Source organism: Sarcophilus harrisii, chromosome 3, assembly GCF_902635505.1.
Source record: "Sarcophilus harrisii chromosome 3, mSarHar1.11, whole genome shotgun sequence".
NCBI lineage: Eukaryota > Metazoa > Chordata > Mammalia > Dasyuromorphia > Dasyuridae > Sarcophilus > Sarcophilus harrisii.
Window position 1 is genome coordinate 362,109,249 of NC_045428.1, and position 15,615 is coordinate 362,124,863.

Sequence of the window (15,615 nt, forward strand, 5' to 3'; positions counted from 1 at the left end):
TCTATAAATATAACCCAGATAAACAAAAACGCTTTGGAGAGATCCTCAATAATTTTTAATAGGATAAAGATACTGAAAACTAATGTTTGATAACCACTGGTCTAGTACAAAGTTTCTTAAGCTGTGGGTCACCACCCTATATGGGGTTATATAACTGAATACAGGGATGTACCTATTTTATAAACCCACGTGCTCACGGTCATGAACGGAACAAGTTCACTAGGCCCTGGTCTAGTGGACTTTGGATTAGCCCCTTCAGAAGTTCAGAGCCAAGGTGGATGTTTGTGTCACCCAGAATCCTCTAAACCTTCCTCCCCTGCTGTCAGCTGCGATGTGCCCCAGGAGTGCAAGCCCAGCCCAGGTTAGTGCTAGGACTGCACCCGCCACCCAGGTAGTCCCAGGGGCCAGCCCATCCCAAAACTACCAAGGGAACGATGCTCGAATCACCCAGCATTCCAAGGGTGCCTGCCCCGCTCCCGAGGCAGCCTTGGGCTGGGGGCCTTGCTGACCTGTGCATGTTGTGTTGCTCTGCTTTCCCCAGATTCCCATCTCCGTCCCCCCAGCACCGCAGGGCCTTCCACGTGTCTGCCCAATTACTTCCGCTGCAACAGTGGCGCCTGCATCATGAACAGCTGGGCCTGCGACGGGTACAAAGACTGTGCCGATGGCTCTGATGAAGACGCCTGCCCCACCGCCGGTGAGTTTCAGAGGCCCTGCCTCTTCGCCTCCCGAGGGGGAGATGCCCCCGCTCTGCATGGGCGAGGTGCTAGGGAGACCTGAAGGCAGGGGCCCTGCTTCTTAAGGCCCTCAGGGTCGCAGGAGGTCATCAAAAGCATCCGCCGGACACGGCATCTTTATAACGGGGAACGGAGAGGGGATGCAGCGAGACAGGAATGGGGAGGAGAGCGAGCATTTATTAAGTGCCTGCTGAGTACCAGGTCCTGCTCTGAGCCCTTGACAAATAGTATCTTATTTGATCTTCACAACCACCTTGGGAAGTAGCTGCCATTATCCCCATTTTATAGGTGAGGAAACTGAGTTAGAGGGAAATTTAAGTGGATTGCCCCAGGTCACGCAGTAAGTATCTGAGGCTAGATTTGAACTCTTCCTGACTTCAGGTCCATGGCTCTGTCCTTTGTGCCATCTGGCTAAGTCTCTAAATAGGGGTGATTCTTGTTTGGAATGGGGACCCAGAATTATCTTCATAAAAGTAAATGCAGTGTAGAGATACCACCTTGTCAGCCCAGAAAGCTGCATACTGCCCCAGATAAGGCAGAGCTGGGATTTGAACCCAAGGATTCTAAACTCTTGCCCTCATGATCTGTCCACTATGACAAGTTGCTTTTTAAGTACCAGGAGGCAGCATTTTTATATAGTGCTTTAAGGTTTGCAAAGCTTTTTGCAGATACCATCTGTTTGATCCTCACAACAACCCCTGGGAAGTAGCCGCTGTTATTGTTGCCATTTTGCAGATGGGGAAACTGAGGAACGTGGGAGTAAAACGACTAGTTCACGGTTATACCGCTAGTGTCTCTGCTCTTCCTAACTTCCTCCTCTCCTCCTAACCCAACCTTCCTAACCTGCCTTCTCCTCCTTGGGGCTGGAGGGAGAGCAGTCAGGTGGAGGAGTGACCTCCCTGGGGCTGTGCTCTGAGGGTGGAGGACCAGGAAGAGATGCAACAGTGGAGGTGCGCCCTTACTGCGGCAGCTTCTGCCTTCTTGCAGCAGCTTCTGCCTTCTTGCAGCAGCTTCTGCCTTCTTGCAGCCACAAGGGGCCTGGGAACAGGCAGGCCTGGTGATTCTTCCTCAAAAAGCGGGGAAGATTGCCATCTAGTGGCTGCATGTGAAAGGTGCCGCCAGTTCCCTGCGCTTGTAGTCTCCTTTCACGCTCTCCCTTCAGCCTGCACTCGGCCAGGCTGTCCTTGTGGTTCTCCAAACCCAGCACTCCCTCTGCCCTCTCCCTGTCTGTGTCCCTGGCTGTCCTGCGTGCCTCAAGGGCACGGGCTTCTCAAGACCTTGGGAACTCGCCTAACGCATCCGTTCCACGTCAGGGAAACAGAGCCACCAGCTCAATGAGGTCTCCCAGAGGCGGTTCTGTAGTGCTTCTCCCTGGCTTAGCACCGGGGTAGGCACGCAAGAAATGTTCACTGAAGGAGTGCGCCCTTCCCTAGCCTGTTCCAAGTGGAATGTGGCCTCGGGAGGCTTGGATTCACATCCCGGTTCTCTTACTTAGTAGCTGTGGGATGCTGAAAAAGCATCCTTCTCAATTTTGACATCTGGGAAAATGAGGGAGTGAAGCATGTAGCAGGTCTAAGATTCCCTTCAGCTCTGAGGTACGTGGTTATATGAATCATTGATTGTCACAGCTGTAAGAGCAGAAGTTCACAAACTTATTTTTTGGAAAAACATTTTGATAATTTTATTTCTATCTGTGTTGTTTGTAATACTATGTATTTTTATTTTATGGATTTAAAAATATTATCCCAAGCAAGAGACCATAGTTTTCACCAAACTTCTCAAGGGGCCCATCACACAAAAATGGTTAAACTATAGAAATGGTTAAAAAACCATTAGAGTATTATCTAATTCGGTCCCTTCCATTTTATTGAGTGAATAACAAAGGTCAAAGAAATGAACTGACTTGCCAAATCCTGCAAATGACACAACAGAGAATGGAACCCTGATCTCTTGACTCACAATTTCAAGAGTCAGAAGGAATACCCTTCTTTATAATCTGAATCCTTCCTTTTTCTGTATATTATTCCACTGAAACTGGGTTCCTGTTTTCCATTAACATTGTTGAGAAACCAGTATTTTTCAGAACATATAAGACTGTACTTTTTAGAGAAAGAAAGGATCTCAAAAGTTCCTAGGATCTAGACCTGAGGGTTGTTATATCTTATCTTCTAGGTGACTTCAGGAAATCTTCTGTAATAACCTCAATGCATAGTGATCTGTACCCTTTCATATTTTTAATTCTACCTTGTAATCCTCAATTGTATTTTCACAAATTACTCTCTGGTTGTTTCATAAAGCTCATTTTCTCCAAAATCTGTTAAGTAAGAAAGTCTTTGAGAAATGAAACCCTCAAATAACATACCAATCAGTGGTATATGGTCAGTAATTCAAGTACTAATATAAGGGAGCCCTTTATTTTATCCTTAGCCTCAAGACCTAGCCTTTGAACCATTTCCATTGTTCTTCTCTCAATTGTTTCCTTATATCGATAGGTCTGTGATCTTAGCAATATGGGAAGTCAACATTTATGGACACAGGTTACAATTTATCCATGGCTTCTCATTCTGTCTAGCTTTTCTCTTAGATCTTTCATATCCTTACTCCAGGACTTTTGAAAGCTATGCTTTATTCTTAATTGGGGTCCTTGAACCTCAGCTGTACTTTGACCTCCAAGAATTTTTAGTGGAATAGTGCATTTTCCCTCTCCCTCCCTTTTTGTCAAACCCCTATGTGCATATTCCATTATTGCACTTTTTAACTGAGACCTTTATACAGTTTTTTCTGTGTTGTCTCCATGTCCTTCCCCTTTGTCTCAGTTGCTAATGATCTTCTTGTCTTCTTTCCCAGCTAATGTCTCATCAACCTCCACTGCTGCTCAACTTGGACGATGCAGCAGATTTGAATTTGAGTGCCAACAGCCAAAGAAGTGCATTCCCAATTGGAAGCGCTGTGATGGTCATAAGGACTGCCGTGATGGCATGGATGAATCCAACTGTCGTAAGTGCCTGGAGAGCCATTAGGAAGGCTGCTTTATAGTCTTGGTCTCCTGTTCCTTGTGCTTCATTTTCCTATGAGTTGTATCTTTACTTGAGTGGAGTCTCTGTATGTGTGTCTGTATCTTTGTACACATATGTATAGATGGGTCTGCTTGTGTTATGTGCTTATAAACAGCTGGAGTCGGGGTTGACTGTTCAAAATTAAGAAAAAAAAAAAAAAAAAGAAGAGATCCCTTCAGGTTGAATATTGACTTGGAAAATCACGAATTAACTTTATCTAACATTGTATTTTTATTTATTTTGTTAAATATTTCCCAGTTACATTTTAAATTGGTTCAGGCTGTACTCAGGTTTTTGAGGACCACACCTCTGTTTTGGGCTTTGTATGCTCTCCCACTCCTCTCCAGTACACAACACAGTGCATGCATATAAACATTTGTTGAATATGTAAATACATACATGTGCCAGTAACCACTCTGAAAATATGCATATAAAAGATGACATGGATATCGTGTTTTAGAGTTATTGTATTTGTCCCTGAAAATTAGGATTTCTGGTATTATCATCTATTCTTTTGAAATCTCTTCTTAGCTTATTTATATTCACACTGTTCAATAGAATACACATTGAAGTTAAAGTATATCATTTAGACAGTTTCTGTGGGGCAAAGATGGCTTAACAGACATTCCCAAACCTATTCAATTCACACCTAGACTGCTGCCCAGGGAAGGGGTGAGGAGTTCAGCAAGCCAAAGATGCTGTTCTGGATGAAAAAACAGACTTCTGAGCTGCACTTGAAGAGCATTCCTAGTAAACTCCTTGCTCATAAGGTTAAGATCAAGCATTCTAACCATCACTTTGCAGTGGTCCTCAAAGTGTAGTCCAAAGAATTGTTGGGGTCTCTGAAACCCTTTCAGAGGGTCTACAAATTCAAAATTATTTTTTATTTCTAATATAGTAAATAGCTATAAATATAACTCGTGTGAACAAAAACTCTTTGAACATATCCTCGATATATTTTTTTTAACAACATGAAGATACTGAGAACAAAGGTTTGAGAACCACTGACTTTGAGGGCCAGTAAGCTTTGTTCTGTGACGGCAGATTTCCATTGTCACCATTTCACATATGCAAGTTCTAGTTACAAAGACAATGGGGTGAAAGAATATGGAAGGACCCATGTAAATCTCTCCTGTCAGAGGTTAAAATAGATCTTCTACTCATTATGAGTTTTGTGTCTCTTCCCCATAGGAAGGATAATATAATTAAGGAGAGATCATGTCTAAGGATCAGAACCCAGTCTTTTCCCCCAGTCTCCAAATAATCAAGTGCTTGATTTGTGAACAAGGCGCTTAATGTTTTCATCTTTCAAATGGGAATAATAATAATACCTCTTCCCTCATAGAACTGGAAACGGCTAATGCAACTTACTGCCCAGTAAACAAACAACCATCCAGTGTCCCTGACAACTGGACCTTCAGACTTTACTGGGATGCTTCCAGTGACAAGTTGCATGACTTCATAAGATTGTAACTCATTCCATTTCCGGAGAGCTCTTACTGTTACGAAGTTCTTTTTTATGTGAACCAAAATATGCCTCTCTACAGTAACTTTCATTATTTGTTACTAGTTCTGCCCTCTAGAACCAAAGTTTCATAACAACTCCAGAAACTTTAAAGATGACTCTTATGTCCCTAGCCAACTCTTCTCTTCTACAGGTTAAAAATCCCTGTTCCTTCAGTCATTCCCAAAATGGTAACATGATTACCATCTTCCTCCTTTTCCTCACCATCATGTCTAATAATTCTATAACTTCTGATGATATACAAAGTACTTTTATGTACATAATCTCATTTGACTTTTCATTGGCCCTATGAGATAGGAAAGACAACTATTATCTTTATGTTGTAAGTTAAGAAACTAAGGCACAGTTGCTTAAGTGAGGCATATAATTAATTAGAGGAAGCCAGAACTAGAATTGTTCTCTTCTATCTCTTCTTCCATTGCCCTTTTCCATGACAAAGATTTCTTGGAACATGTGAGTCTATGATGTGATTTTTAGGTTCTCCTCTGGCTTGGTCACACTTCTGGAAACACTCCAGTTTGTTAATGCCTAAATGAATAGATTAGTACAACTCTCAATTTTATATATGTATGTGTGTGTGTGTATATATATATATATATATAATAGCTATATGTGTGTGTATATATATGTGTGTTTGTGTGTGTGTGTGTGATCAGTGCAGAAAATGTTATAACTTAGATATCCTTTATTCTGAATGCCAATACATGATTACAATGATTATTATTGTTATTATTCCACCCTAAGATCATGTTAGCTTCTGGGGCAGGTAGCCAAGTGACATTGCATTCTTACTGATCATGCATCTATCCACTACAACTCCTAGGTCTTTATCACATACATTGATATTAAACTAGAATTCTCTGTGCTTAGCAATTGAATTTTTGAACCCAAGTGCAGAAATTGATATTCATCCTTATGGAATTTTGTCTTGTTCATTTGGTCTGGTTATTTCATTACATTGGTATCCTTTTAACACTTGTTTTTGTTATTCATCCTATAGGTTACACCATTCAGCCTTGTGTATTACAAAAACTGAATTAGCATGTGTTCACTATTTATGTTAAAGTTAATGGTTAAAATGTGGGACAAGAAAGAGTTACATATGAAAAAGTTAAATGATTTGTCATTAGTAAGTCATAAAAACAGAATTTTAGTTTAAATTGAATCCAGTATAGATTTCCTTCAAGATTGACATTGATCTTTTATTCAATACCTGGTATGATTGTTCATTTACATAGTTCCCCCCAAAAAATTCTATTGGTAGACAGCTTGGTGTAGAATGGAATTGTGAATTGAAGTCAGGAAGACCTGGGTTAAAGTCATGTCTTGCCCTGATAAGTATTAGTTTTTGGGTAAATCATGAGTGTTCAGCATAGTGCCAGACATATAAAGGCATGTTTTTTATAGAACAATAATAATATGGGTGCTTATTAAATGTTTATTGACTAATTGACTCAAGGCCTTAGTTTCCCCATCTATAAATATCCATAATATTTACTTTCAGGTTGTCATGAAGGTCAAAAAGTAAAACATTTTTAAAATGTTGGTTAGTCTTGTCATTATCTCTCCCACATTTTTGTCTTACTCCTAAGGATAGTGGAAAAGACTTTGTTAAAATTGTGCTAAATTTAAGCTAAATTGGAGTTTGTGGCAGTCCCTTGATCCCTTTTGGAAATGAAGTGATGTTAATTTGACATTGCTCAGAAATTGTGGAGTCAAAGAGATTGAAGTACTCCCCTGAGCTATATATTAGTCTACCTTCTCCAAAGTATTTTATGTTGAAAATATTGGCTCTTGAGTGTGTGGGTGTCTTGAATGAGTTTGTGTGTAAGGTATGTGAATGAAGTAAACTTTCAGATATATAGAATTGAAAGTTATGAATCTTCCTCCCTTTGGGTGGTTAATTTTGACACATCTAAATAAAACCTAATTCAGCTGAAAAAAAAGGTCAAAACTCTGATTATAGACTTGAACAGAGCTAGAGAGCCTGAGGCTCAAACAGTGTTATCCATCACTCCTTATCTTTTTATTGTGGCTCATATAATTGTATTGGTTGTCATTTGCAGCCACACGTAGCACTTTAACATGTGTCAGTGGCCGGTACATGTGTGAGGATGGGGAGGCGTGCATCGTCCTTACAGAGCGCTGTGACGGCTTTCTGGACTGCTCGGACGGGAGTGATGAGAGGAGCTGTACTGGTGAGCCACTTTTCTCCCACTGGCCTACTTTGGCAATTGCTCCTTATTCCCAGGGTAATCAGGGGTCCCTTTGTAAGCAGCCACAGGTCTTCTTTATCGTCTAACCTGTAGCTGAAATGGAGACTTTCTCCTGGTCCGTAAGTCTTTAAGGAAGATAACAACAGGCTAGACTTGGAAACCTTGTCACCATCTTTACCGTATCCTTGGGGCACACTCTTTCCCACCTTTGTTTTAGTTGTAATTCTTTCTTATTGTGAACCTTCAGCCACTGGTGCTTTAAATAGCACTGTGCCTCAACTCGACACATTGCCTTCTCCCTGAGAACACGTTAAGGGTTGTGGTGATGTTGGGATTGAAACCAGTCTATTTGCTTTTGGCACCTGTGCTTTAAAAGAAATGATAATGTTTCAGCATGATAGATTTGAGTAAAAATGCATAGAGATGCATCATGGCTATAAGGGGATATGAGGACCCTGAAATATTTGCAATTAAGGAGGCTCTAGAATTCTTTCCCAGGATTTATTTTAAGAGCACTGGGGCTTTTCAAAATAACTGTTGGCCCAGCTTGGTCAGGAAGCTGGGTGAAGGGATTAAGTGACCCCTAGAGGGCCCTTCAAACCCAAGACTTGATGAGGCAGTATTTTCTCCTACATTTTCTCTAATCCCTTTATCTCTGCAGAGGAGACAACTGTATATAAAGTACAGAATCTCCAGTGGACAGCTGATTTCTCTGGTGACGTTACGTTGACTTGGACACGGCCGAAAAAAATGCCAGCAGCATCCTGTGTGTATAATGTTTATTACCGGTGAGTACTAGGATCATCATACATTTCAGTTAGAAGAGGTTACTCTCTGTACCCTGCTTTTTCTGTCTCCATTCTTCTGTTCATACCATTTCCTGTACCTGACCTGGATTTTCACAACTACTGTTCCCATCTTTTGAAGTCCCTCCCTTTTCTTGGGACCCAAGTCAGGTGCTGTCTTTCATAAAGCCTTTCTTTGACCCCAGCTCCCTAGGGGAAATAATATACACATCATCCCCAGGTTTTCCTTTTCATTTGCTTACTGCCTCTTATACCATAGTCAATTGCTGCTGTTGGTTTTTTCCCCAGTTATATGTAAAAAAAAATGGTTTTGGTTATATATGTACATTCTTTTTTTCTTTTATATTTCCTTATGAATCATGTTAGGAGAGAAAAATCACAATAAAAGGAAAAAATCATGAGAGAAAAAAAACAGAAGGAAAAGAAAAAATGAATATAGCATATAATGGTTTACATTGTCTCCATGATGTTCTCTCTGGATGGTGATGTTGTTTTCCATCCAAAGTTTATTGGGATTCAAAGTATCACTGAGCCACTGAGAAGAATCAAGTCTGTCATGGTTGATCATTACACAGTCTTGCTGTTGCTGTGCACAAAGTTTTCCTGGTTCTGCTTATTTTGCTCAGCATCAATTCATGTAAATATTTCCAGGCCTTTCTAAGATCAGCTTGTTCATTTTTTTTATAGAACAATAATATTCCATTACTTTCATATATCATAATTTATTCAATCATTCCCCAATCGATGGGCATCTCTACTCATTTTCCAATTCTTTGCTATCACAAAATGAACTGCTAGAAACATTTTTGCACATGTAGGTCATTTTCCCTCTTTTATGATTTCTTTGTGATACAGATCCTGTAGTGACACTGCTTAATCAAAGGGTATGTACAGTTTGATAGACCTTTGGGCATAGTTCCAAATAACTCTTCATGAGGACTGAATCATTTCACAGTTCCACCCACAATATATATCAGTGTTCCAGTTTTCCACATCCCCTCTAACATTTATCATTATCTTTTCCTGTTGTCTTAGCCAATTTCAGAGATGGGGAGGTGGTACCTCAGAATTGTTTTAATTTGCATTTCTCTAATCAATAGTACCACTATTATTTGTATAAATTTGTATTATTTGTATAGATCCTGTGGACAACCTGGAAGATTATATTATAAGGTCTTTAAAAGCAGGGCATGTATTTTCTAGATTTTTGTATCTCTTTGCCTTCCACAAAGTAGGTACTTGATAAATATCTGCTGAGCAAATGCACAGAGATACGTACATACAGACATACATAGATATGTGCACACACATACATATGTGTATATTTATATTCCTGGAAGAGTTGATGTTTATATACATTTATATTTATAACATATGTATTGTCATTTGTCCTTTGTTCTCAAAGAGGACCATAATATCAGGGAAGTGATGCCATGAATGAAAGTGAGTTATGTTTAATTGAAGGAAATTTGTGCAAACTCATAAGCCTTACTTTCTGCTTTGGAGACATTTGGGTCCAGTGGCAAGATATGTGTATATCAAGATGATCGGAGATGGCCCCAGATGCAATGGGAGAACCTTGGTCTTTTCTTTTAACAGGTCTCAGTTTGATTGAGACAGTGTCTAATCAGTGATTAAAGCTAGGTAAAAAATGAGGCAGAGAATCTAATATGCATACATGATACATATAATTAAAATATATGATTATAAATATATATATATATATATATATATATATATATATATATATATATATATATATATATAAAACTCGGGTTGTTTATTATATGAGTGTAATTTCAGAACTAGAAAGGACCTTAGAGATTATTTAGTCACCATGAGCTAGTAGGTTATTTCTTATTGTCATTAATTTACATTTGAGAAAATTGAGGCAAACAGAATTAAATAATTTGCCCTAAGATCACCTAGCTAGTAAAGGTCTTGAGGTCAGATAGGAAGTCATACCTTCCTGACTCCAGACCCAGTGTCTTATCACTGTACCACCTAATACCCACATCTAGGTTCCTGAGATAACTGACCAATGTGATTTCTGAACCACTAGCACTGGTCTTCAGAAGGGGAAAGTAGAAGTTCCCCTAAGGAAGGGCTGGAAAAGTACATTTGTCAGAGTCTTGCAAATCTGGTCAAAAGGCTTTTAATTATCTACCATTATGCTTTTTTAAGGGCCAAGTATGTTTCAAGATAGAAGATATATATACAAATCCTGAAGTGACAGGCCTAGTGGCACATGCCTGAAATCCCTGCTCCTGAGGAAGGCTAAGGCTGGTGGATTGGGTGCCTTTCCTAAGTCTGACTTCAACAAGTTAAGCTCTGGGGAAAGAGTCTAGGGGAGGAACTCACCAGTCAACGTACAGAGGAGCGGAGTGAACCAGCTCAAGGTAGAAACAGAGTAGACCAGAGCTTCCATGCTGATTATCAATAAGGCTGGGCCAGTGAGTACTTCACTTTTAGCCTGCACAAGATAGGTAGAGCCCGTTGTAAAACAAGACAAAAAAATATGAGAGCCTTGTCCTCAAGAAGGGGGATACAACAAGTTTACAGAGAAGTAAATATAATATGCAAAAAAATACAATAATATACAAAGTAAATGCAAAATAATTTATTGGGGGAAGATAGCATAGCTAGTTTGAGAAGAGAAAGTTTGGAGCAGCTGTTGTGGGGAATATGATAGAAAGTCAATCAGGGAAAAGTTAAAGGATTAACATCTCGACTTGTGTTGTAATTGGATAACATATATTTGTAGTGGCCCCAGTTCACATGGCAATGTGACTTCCTTTCCCAGTTTTTAACTGAATATGATTAAAAGTAGAGGAGGAAGAGTGGCAATAATCCAGGATTAGAAAAGGGGTTTGGAAGGGGATGACAGTTAATAAGAAAATAGGGGATTGAGATGGCAATCAAGTAGAGGACAATGTAAAATTAATCTGTTAATTGAAGGGTCATAATTTTGGAGGGGAAAAAGTGAGGCAAAACCAAGGAAGATGGTCTAGGACAACAGGGAGATAGAGGGACTGAAAAGGAAGGAAAAGGGGAAGAGAAAATTACTTACATAGATCCTCAAAGTTAGAAACTATTGAAGAAAGAAAAATAATGACAGACCCACAAATTCATAGAAGACAAAAGTCCAAGAATCCAGCAGCAATACCTCTGGCCTTTTATTGTGATTTTTCTCTCCCAACATGATTCATAAGATGATATAAGAGGCAGACAAATTTATAAAACATGAGCACAAGTAATGCTAACTTTAAGAATCTTATTGGAAGAAGGTAAATTTGACACAATTGCTATAATCAGTATCATTGACCCTTGACAGAATGAGGATCAATCCTGAGTTATGACTCGGGAATTATGTAGCAAGATAGATAAGAGGAATAATTTTAAGAACATAGATTTGGAACCACAAAGGATTATCAATCTGCATGCCTTCAAATTTACGGATGAGGAAACTGAGACCTAGATGGTTTTAGTGGCTTGATTGTTATGTCCATTGAGAAGCCAAAATAATGTGAAGAAATCCAAGAACCAGAGTAAGAAAGCATGATGAAGAGTATCTTGTTAACAATCCATAGAGTTAGAAGTGATTATTGTCATTGGAATAGACTACAGATTGTCTAGTCAGAGGAAATAGGAGTTTGAAAAACAAATCACAAGTCTGGAATGAAAGAATAGTGAAAGAAAACTTCAGTTACTAAGCATCTGCTGGAGTTCTTTCATCCAAAAACAGGGCAATTCTTTTACTTGCCCCAAATAACAGTTTGACTGACTGTGAACATTTCATGTCAAACCTTTGTGGATAGGGACTTTACCTGTGATTTCATTGCTGGAACTCCTAGGTAAGGAAACTTACCTAACTAAAAAGTTTCTCTGAAACGTTTAGTGTTAAGAGAGTTCTAGGGGACAGTGAGAAGTTAAGTGACATGTCCATGGTGACACAGTATGTGTCAAAGGTAGAACTACCAGAATGATGAAGGGCCCTGTTCTTCCAAATTAGGATCAGCCAAAACAACTAATGATATTTAGCCTAGAGAAGAAGAGACTGAAGAAGGACATGGTATCTTCAAACATTTGAAGGACTATCATGTGGAAAGAAGAGTAGATTTACTCCATGTGACCCCACAGGACTGAACAAGGAACATGAAGTGAAAATGGCATCTATTCTAGACTTAATATAAAGTTTAAAAAAAAAAAAAACTTTCCCCAAATTAGAATATTCAGAAGGCTCACCTTCTTAAAGAAGCCTTTCCTGGTCTTTCTTAACCTTAGAGCATTCCTTCTGAGATTATTTCTGATTTAGAAGAAAGAAAGGAAGGAAGGAAAAAATAGGTAGATAGGTCGGAAGGTAGTTATGACAAATTAATAAGCATGTAGGTAAATAGAGATAAATATGATAGGTAGAGATAGAACGAATAGATGGGTTAGATTGGTAGGTGATAGGATGGATGGATAGATAGGATGAAGTAGGTAAATATAGATTTTTAGGTAGATAGATAAATAGATGCAGAGATGATACATATATAGATGAAACAGGATAGATGATAGTTACTTATATAAAAATGATAAATAGGTAGGTCGTTAGGTATATAAATATAGATACATAGAAGATAGAATAGATAGATAGATAAATAGATACTTAGAATAGATGATAGGATAGAAAATAGATGGATACATACATAGTTGATAGAGAATAGAAAGATAAAACTAGATAGCTGGATTTGTCTTATTTGCTTATTGTCTTCATCATTCGACTGGGAGCTTCTTGAGAGCAAGGACAGTGCCTGGAACATGTTAGTGCTTCAGTTACCAGGCATCCTTCTGTTTGTTGACTTAATAACCACTTATGAGAGAGATTGTAGAGGAAATTCTTGTTCAACAACGTGTTCCAGACAGGCTTTCTGGTCTCATTCATCTCTTAGATTTTGTGATTGTACCTAAAGTCACACAGTAGTTCAACAGGGACCAGAATCCAGGTTCCGTTGGCTCTTCTTTCAGGGTTCTTTCCATTGGTTTCTTCTTTCTGTGTGTGCTTTGCCTCCTCAATTCACAGATCATTCACTAAGGTATCAATCACCACCTCGAAGAGTAAAAGGTCCTCCTTGTCAATGGATGTTCGGATGTCCTTGTGATGAAAGATTGTGTGGTGTGACCACTTTTAAATTGAGCCATATATTCCTTGTCACCTCCATGTTGCTCCAGGGCTGAAATCCTTTTGTTTCCTTACCCAGGATGGTTGGTGAGAGTATGTGGAAAACTTTGGAGACTAACAGTAATAAAACCATCAGCATCTTGAAAGTTCTAAAACCTGACACCACCTATCAAGTCAAAGTGCAAGTACAGTGTCTGACAAAAGTGCATAACACCAACGACTTTGTCACCCTCAGAACCCCAGAAGGACGTAAGTGTTGTTAGGCCCCATCGGGGCCAGCAGGGATCCGCAGGCCGCTTCCTAGCCATGGCCATGGAACTGGTTCCTTGCTCCCTTAACTCTGAAAGTCTTATGTTAGTTATAGATCACTCTTGTGCCATTCTTACTCATTCCTCGCTTCCTGCCACCACCACAATGAGTATTCCTTCCCTTTTTGCTTTTCTCCCTCTAGCCCATCAAGCTATTCCTCTGACTTGTTTCCTACTGCTTAGTACTGTAGAGCTCATTGATTGCATCGCTAAAGAGATGGGTCTGATTGCCTTTTTTTAAATCAAAAGGTTCTAAAGCAAATGAATATTATCTCCAAAGTAGTCGGTTGGATTGCAGTGACATAGCCAAAGCATTGTCTGGAATTCCCATTTTGGAATTGCCATGAGAGCCTGCAGCACCTTCTTTTAAAAATATTCCCAGGGAGGACACACCTTTGTCTTCTGAGTGTAGGTTATTCTGAAACGAGCCAAAAGTCATTTTGAATCAAGCCTAAGGAAATAAGGTAACAGGTCAAGCTGCAGATAATTTTTGGTACAAGATGAGAAAGAACATATGCTTTCTTCGACTCCTGAGGCTGACTTTGCAGGCAGTTGCAAAAGGAGAATTCTGAAGAGGTTCTGAGCAGGGCAGCCTTGTTAAAAAATGTACAGATGACAGGGGCAGAACTCACCTGAATATAGGAATTCTGGCTTGCTTGCTTCAAAACTTTGCTTTTTAGCTAGACCATCTTGTATTTATCTGTGCAGGTTGGGCTCTAAGAAGCATTGTCTTTAATCCTCCAAGATCTTTTATTCTAAGGCATATTTTGAGGAGGGACACAATCAATTTTAAGGAAGCTGATTTGGGACAAAAGAAGGGAAATAACTGTGATAATAGCCAAGTTTTCTATATGGGGGTTGTGCACAGGGGCAACATCAAGTGGACCCCTCTAGCTCTCTGGCATTCAAGTTGGTTTTAACTCAAACCTTTCTCTTTACCAGTTCCAGATGCTCCTCGGAACCTCCAGTTGTCACTTCACAAAGAAGTCGAAGGTGTGATAGTGGGTCACTGGGCCCCCCCTGCCAATACCCATGGACTTGTCCGAGAATACATTGTAAGTATTGCTTGGCACTCCTCCACCCTATGCCGCAGGCTTCTGGGCATGCTGAGGCAGAAGGAAAACCTTTATGACCAGAACTCCCTCCTACTAGTTCAAGGGTTTGTTGGATTCCTCAACTTCTCCTCTCCCTACCTCTTTAGAATGGGACAGTCTTTTTACCTTTGGAAATCATTTTTCTAACTGCATTTTTTTTTCTTTTTTTCTTGACCTTAGGTGGAATATGGTAGAAGTGGTACCAAGATGTGGGCCTCCCAGAGAGCACCTAGTAACTACACCGAAATAAAGAACTTGCTGGTCAACACTTTATATACCCTAAGAGTGAGTTGATAAATGGATATATATGGATATATAGTAGAAAAAAGACTGGTTTTGGAGTGAAGACAAAACTGGCTTCACATCCCACTTCTGACATTTATAACTCCGTGTCTGGTGCCTCATCTGTAAAATGGGGATAATAATAGCACTTACCTCACAGCATTGTTTTGAGGATCCTGTGAGATGTGTGTGATGTATTTTGCAGCCCTCAAGGTGCTATCTATGTCAGTACCAACCATTTTTTATCTTTAATGCCCGTTTTAAAATTTTCAGAACTTATCAATGTTATTGCCACTTTCTGAGTACCTTGCTATTGTTTATATTATAGCCACATTAGTGACCTTATAAAGTACTTGATCTATTTTCTTTTAGAAAATCCTTAAGATGTATCTTCAGAATCTTAAGGAATCCTTGCTCTAAAGCCGGA

General features: G+C 39.6%; 1 protein-coding gene across 2 annotated transcripts in view; it reads left to right on the plus strand.

The window, feature by feature from the left end:
• SORL1 (sortilin related receptor 1) overlaps nt 1–15,615 on the plus strand; it is a 197,156-nt gene that overhangs the window by 158,249 nt on the left and 23,292 nt on the right. For both annotated transcript variants that reach the window (XM_031960174.1, XM_023499392.2), the window contains 7 exons: nt 542–697; nt 3,585–3,734; nt 7,385–7,516; nt 8,196–8,322; nt 13,584–13,753; nt 14,755–14,867; nt 15,087–15,191. In XM_031960174.1, coding sequence (XP_031816034.1) covers nt 542–697; nt 3,585–3,734; nt 7,385–7,516; nt 8,196–8,322; nt 13,584–13,753; nt 14,755–14,867; nt 15,087–15,191 — 953 coding nt within the window. The remainder of the gene's footprint in view (nt 1–541; nt 698–3,584; nt 3,735–7,384; nt 7,517–8,195; nt 8,323–13,583; nt 13,754–14,754; nt 14,868–15,086; nt 15,192–15,615) is intronic.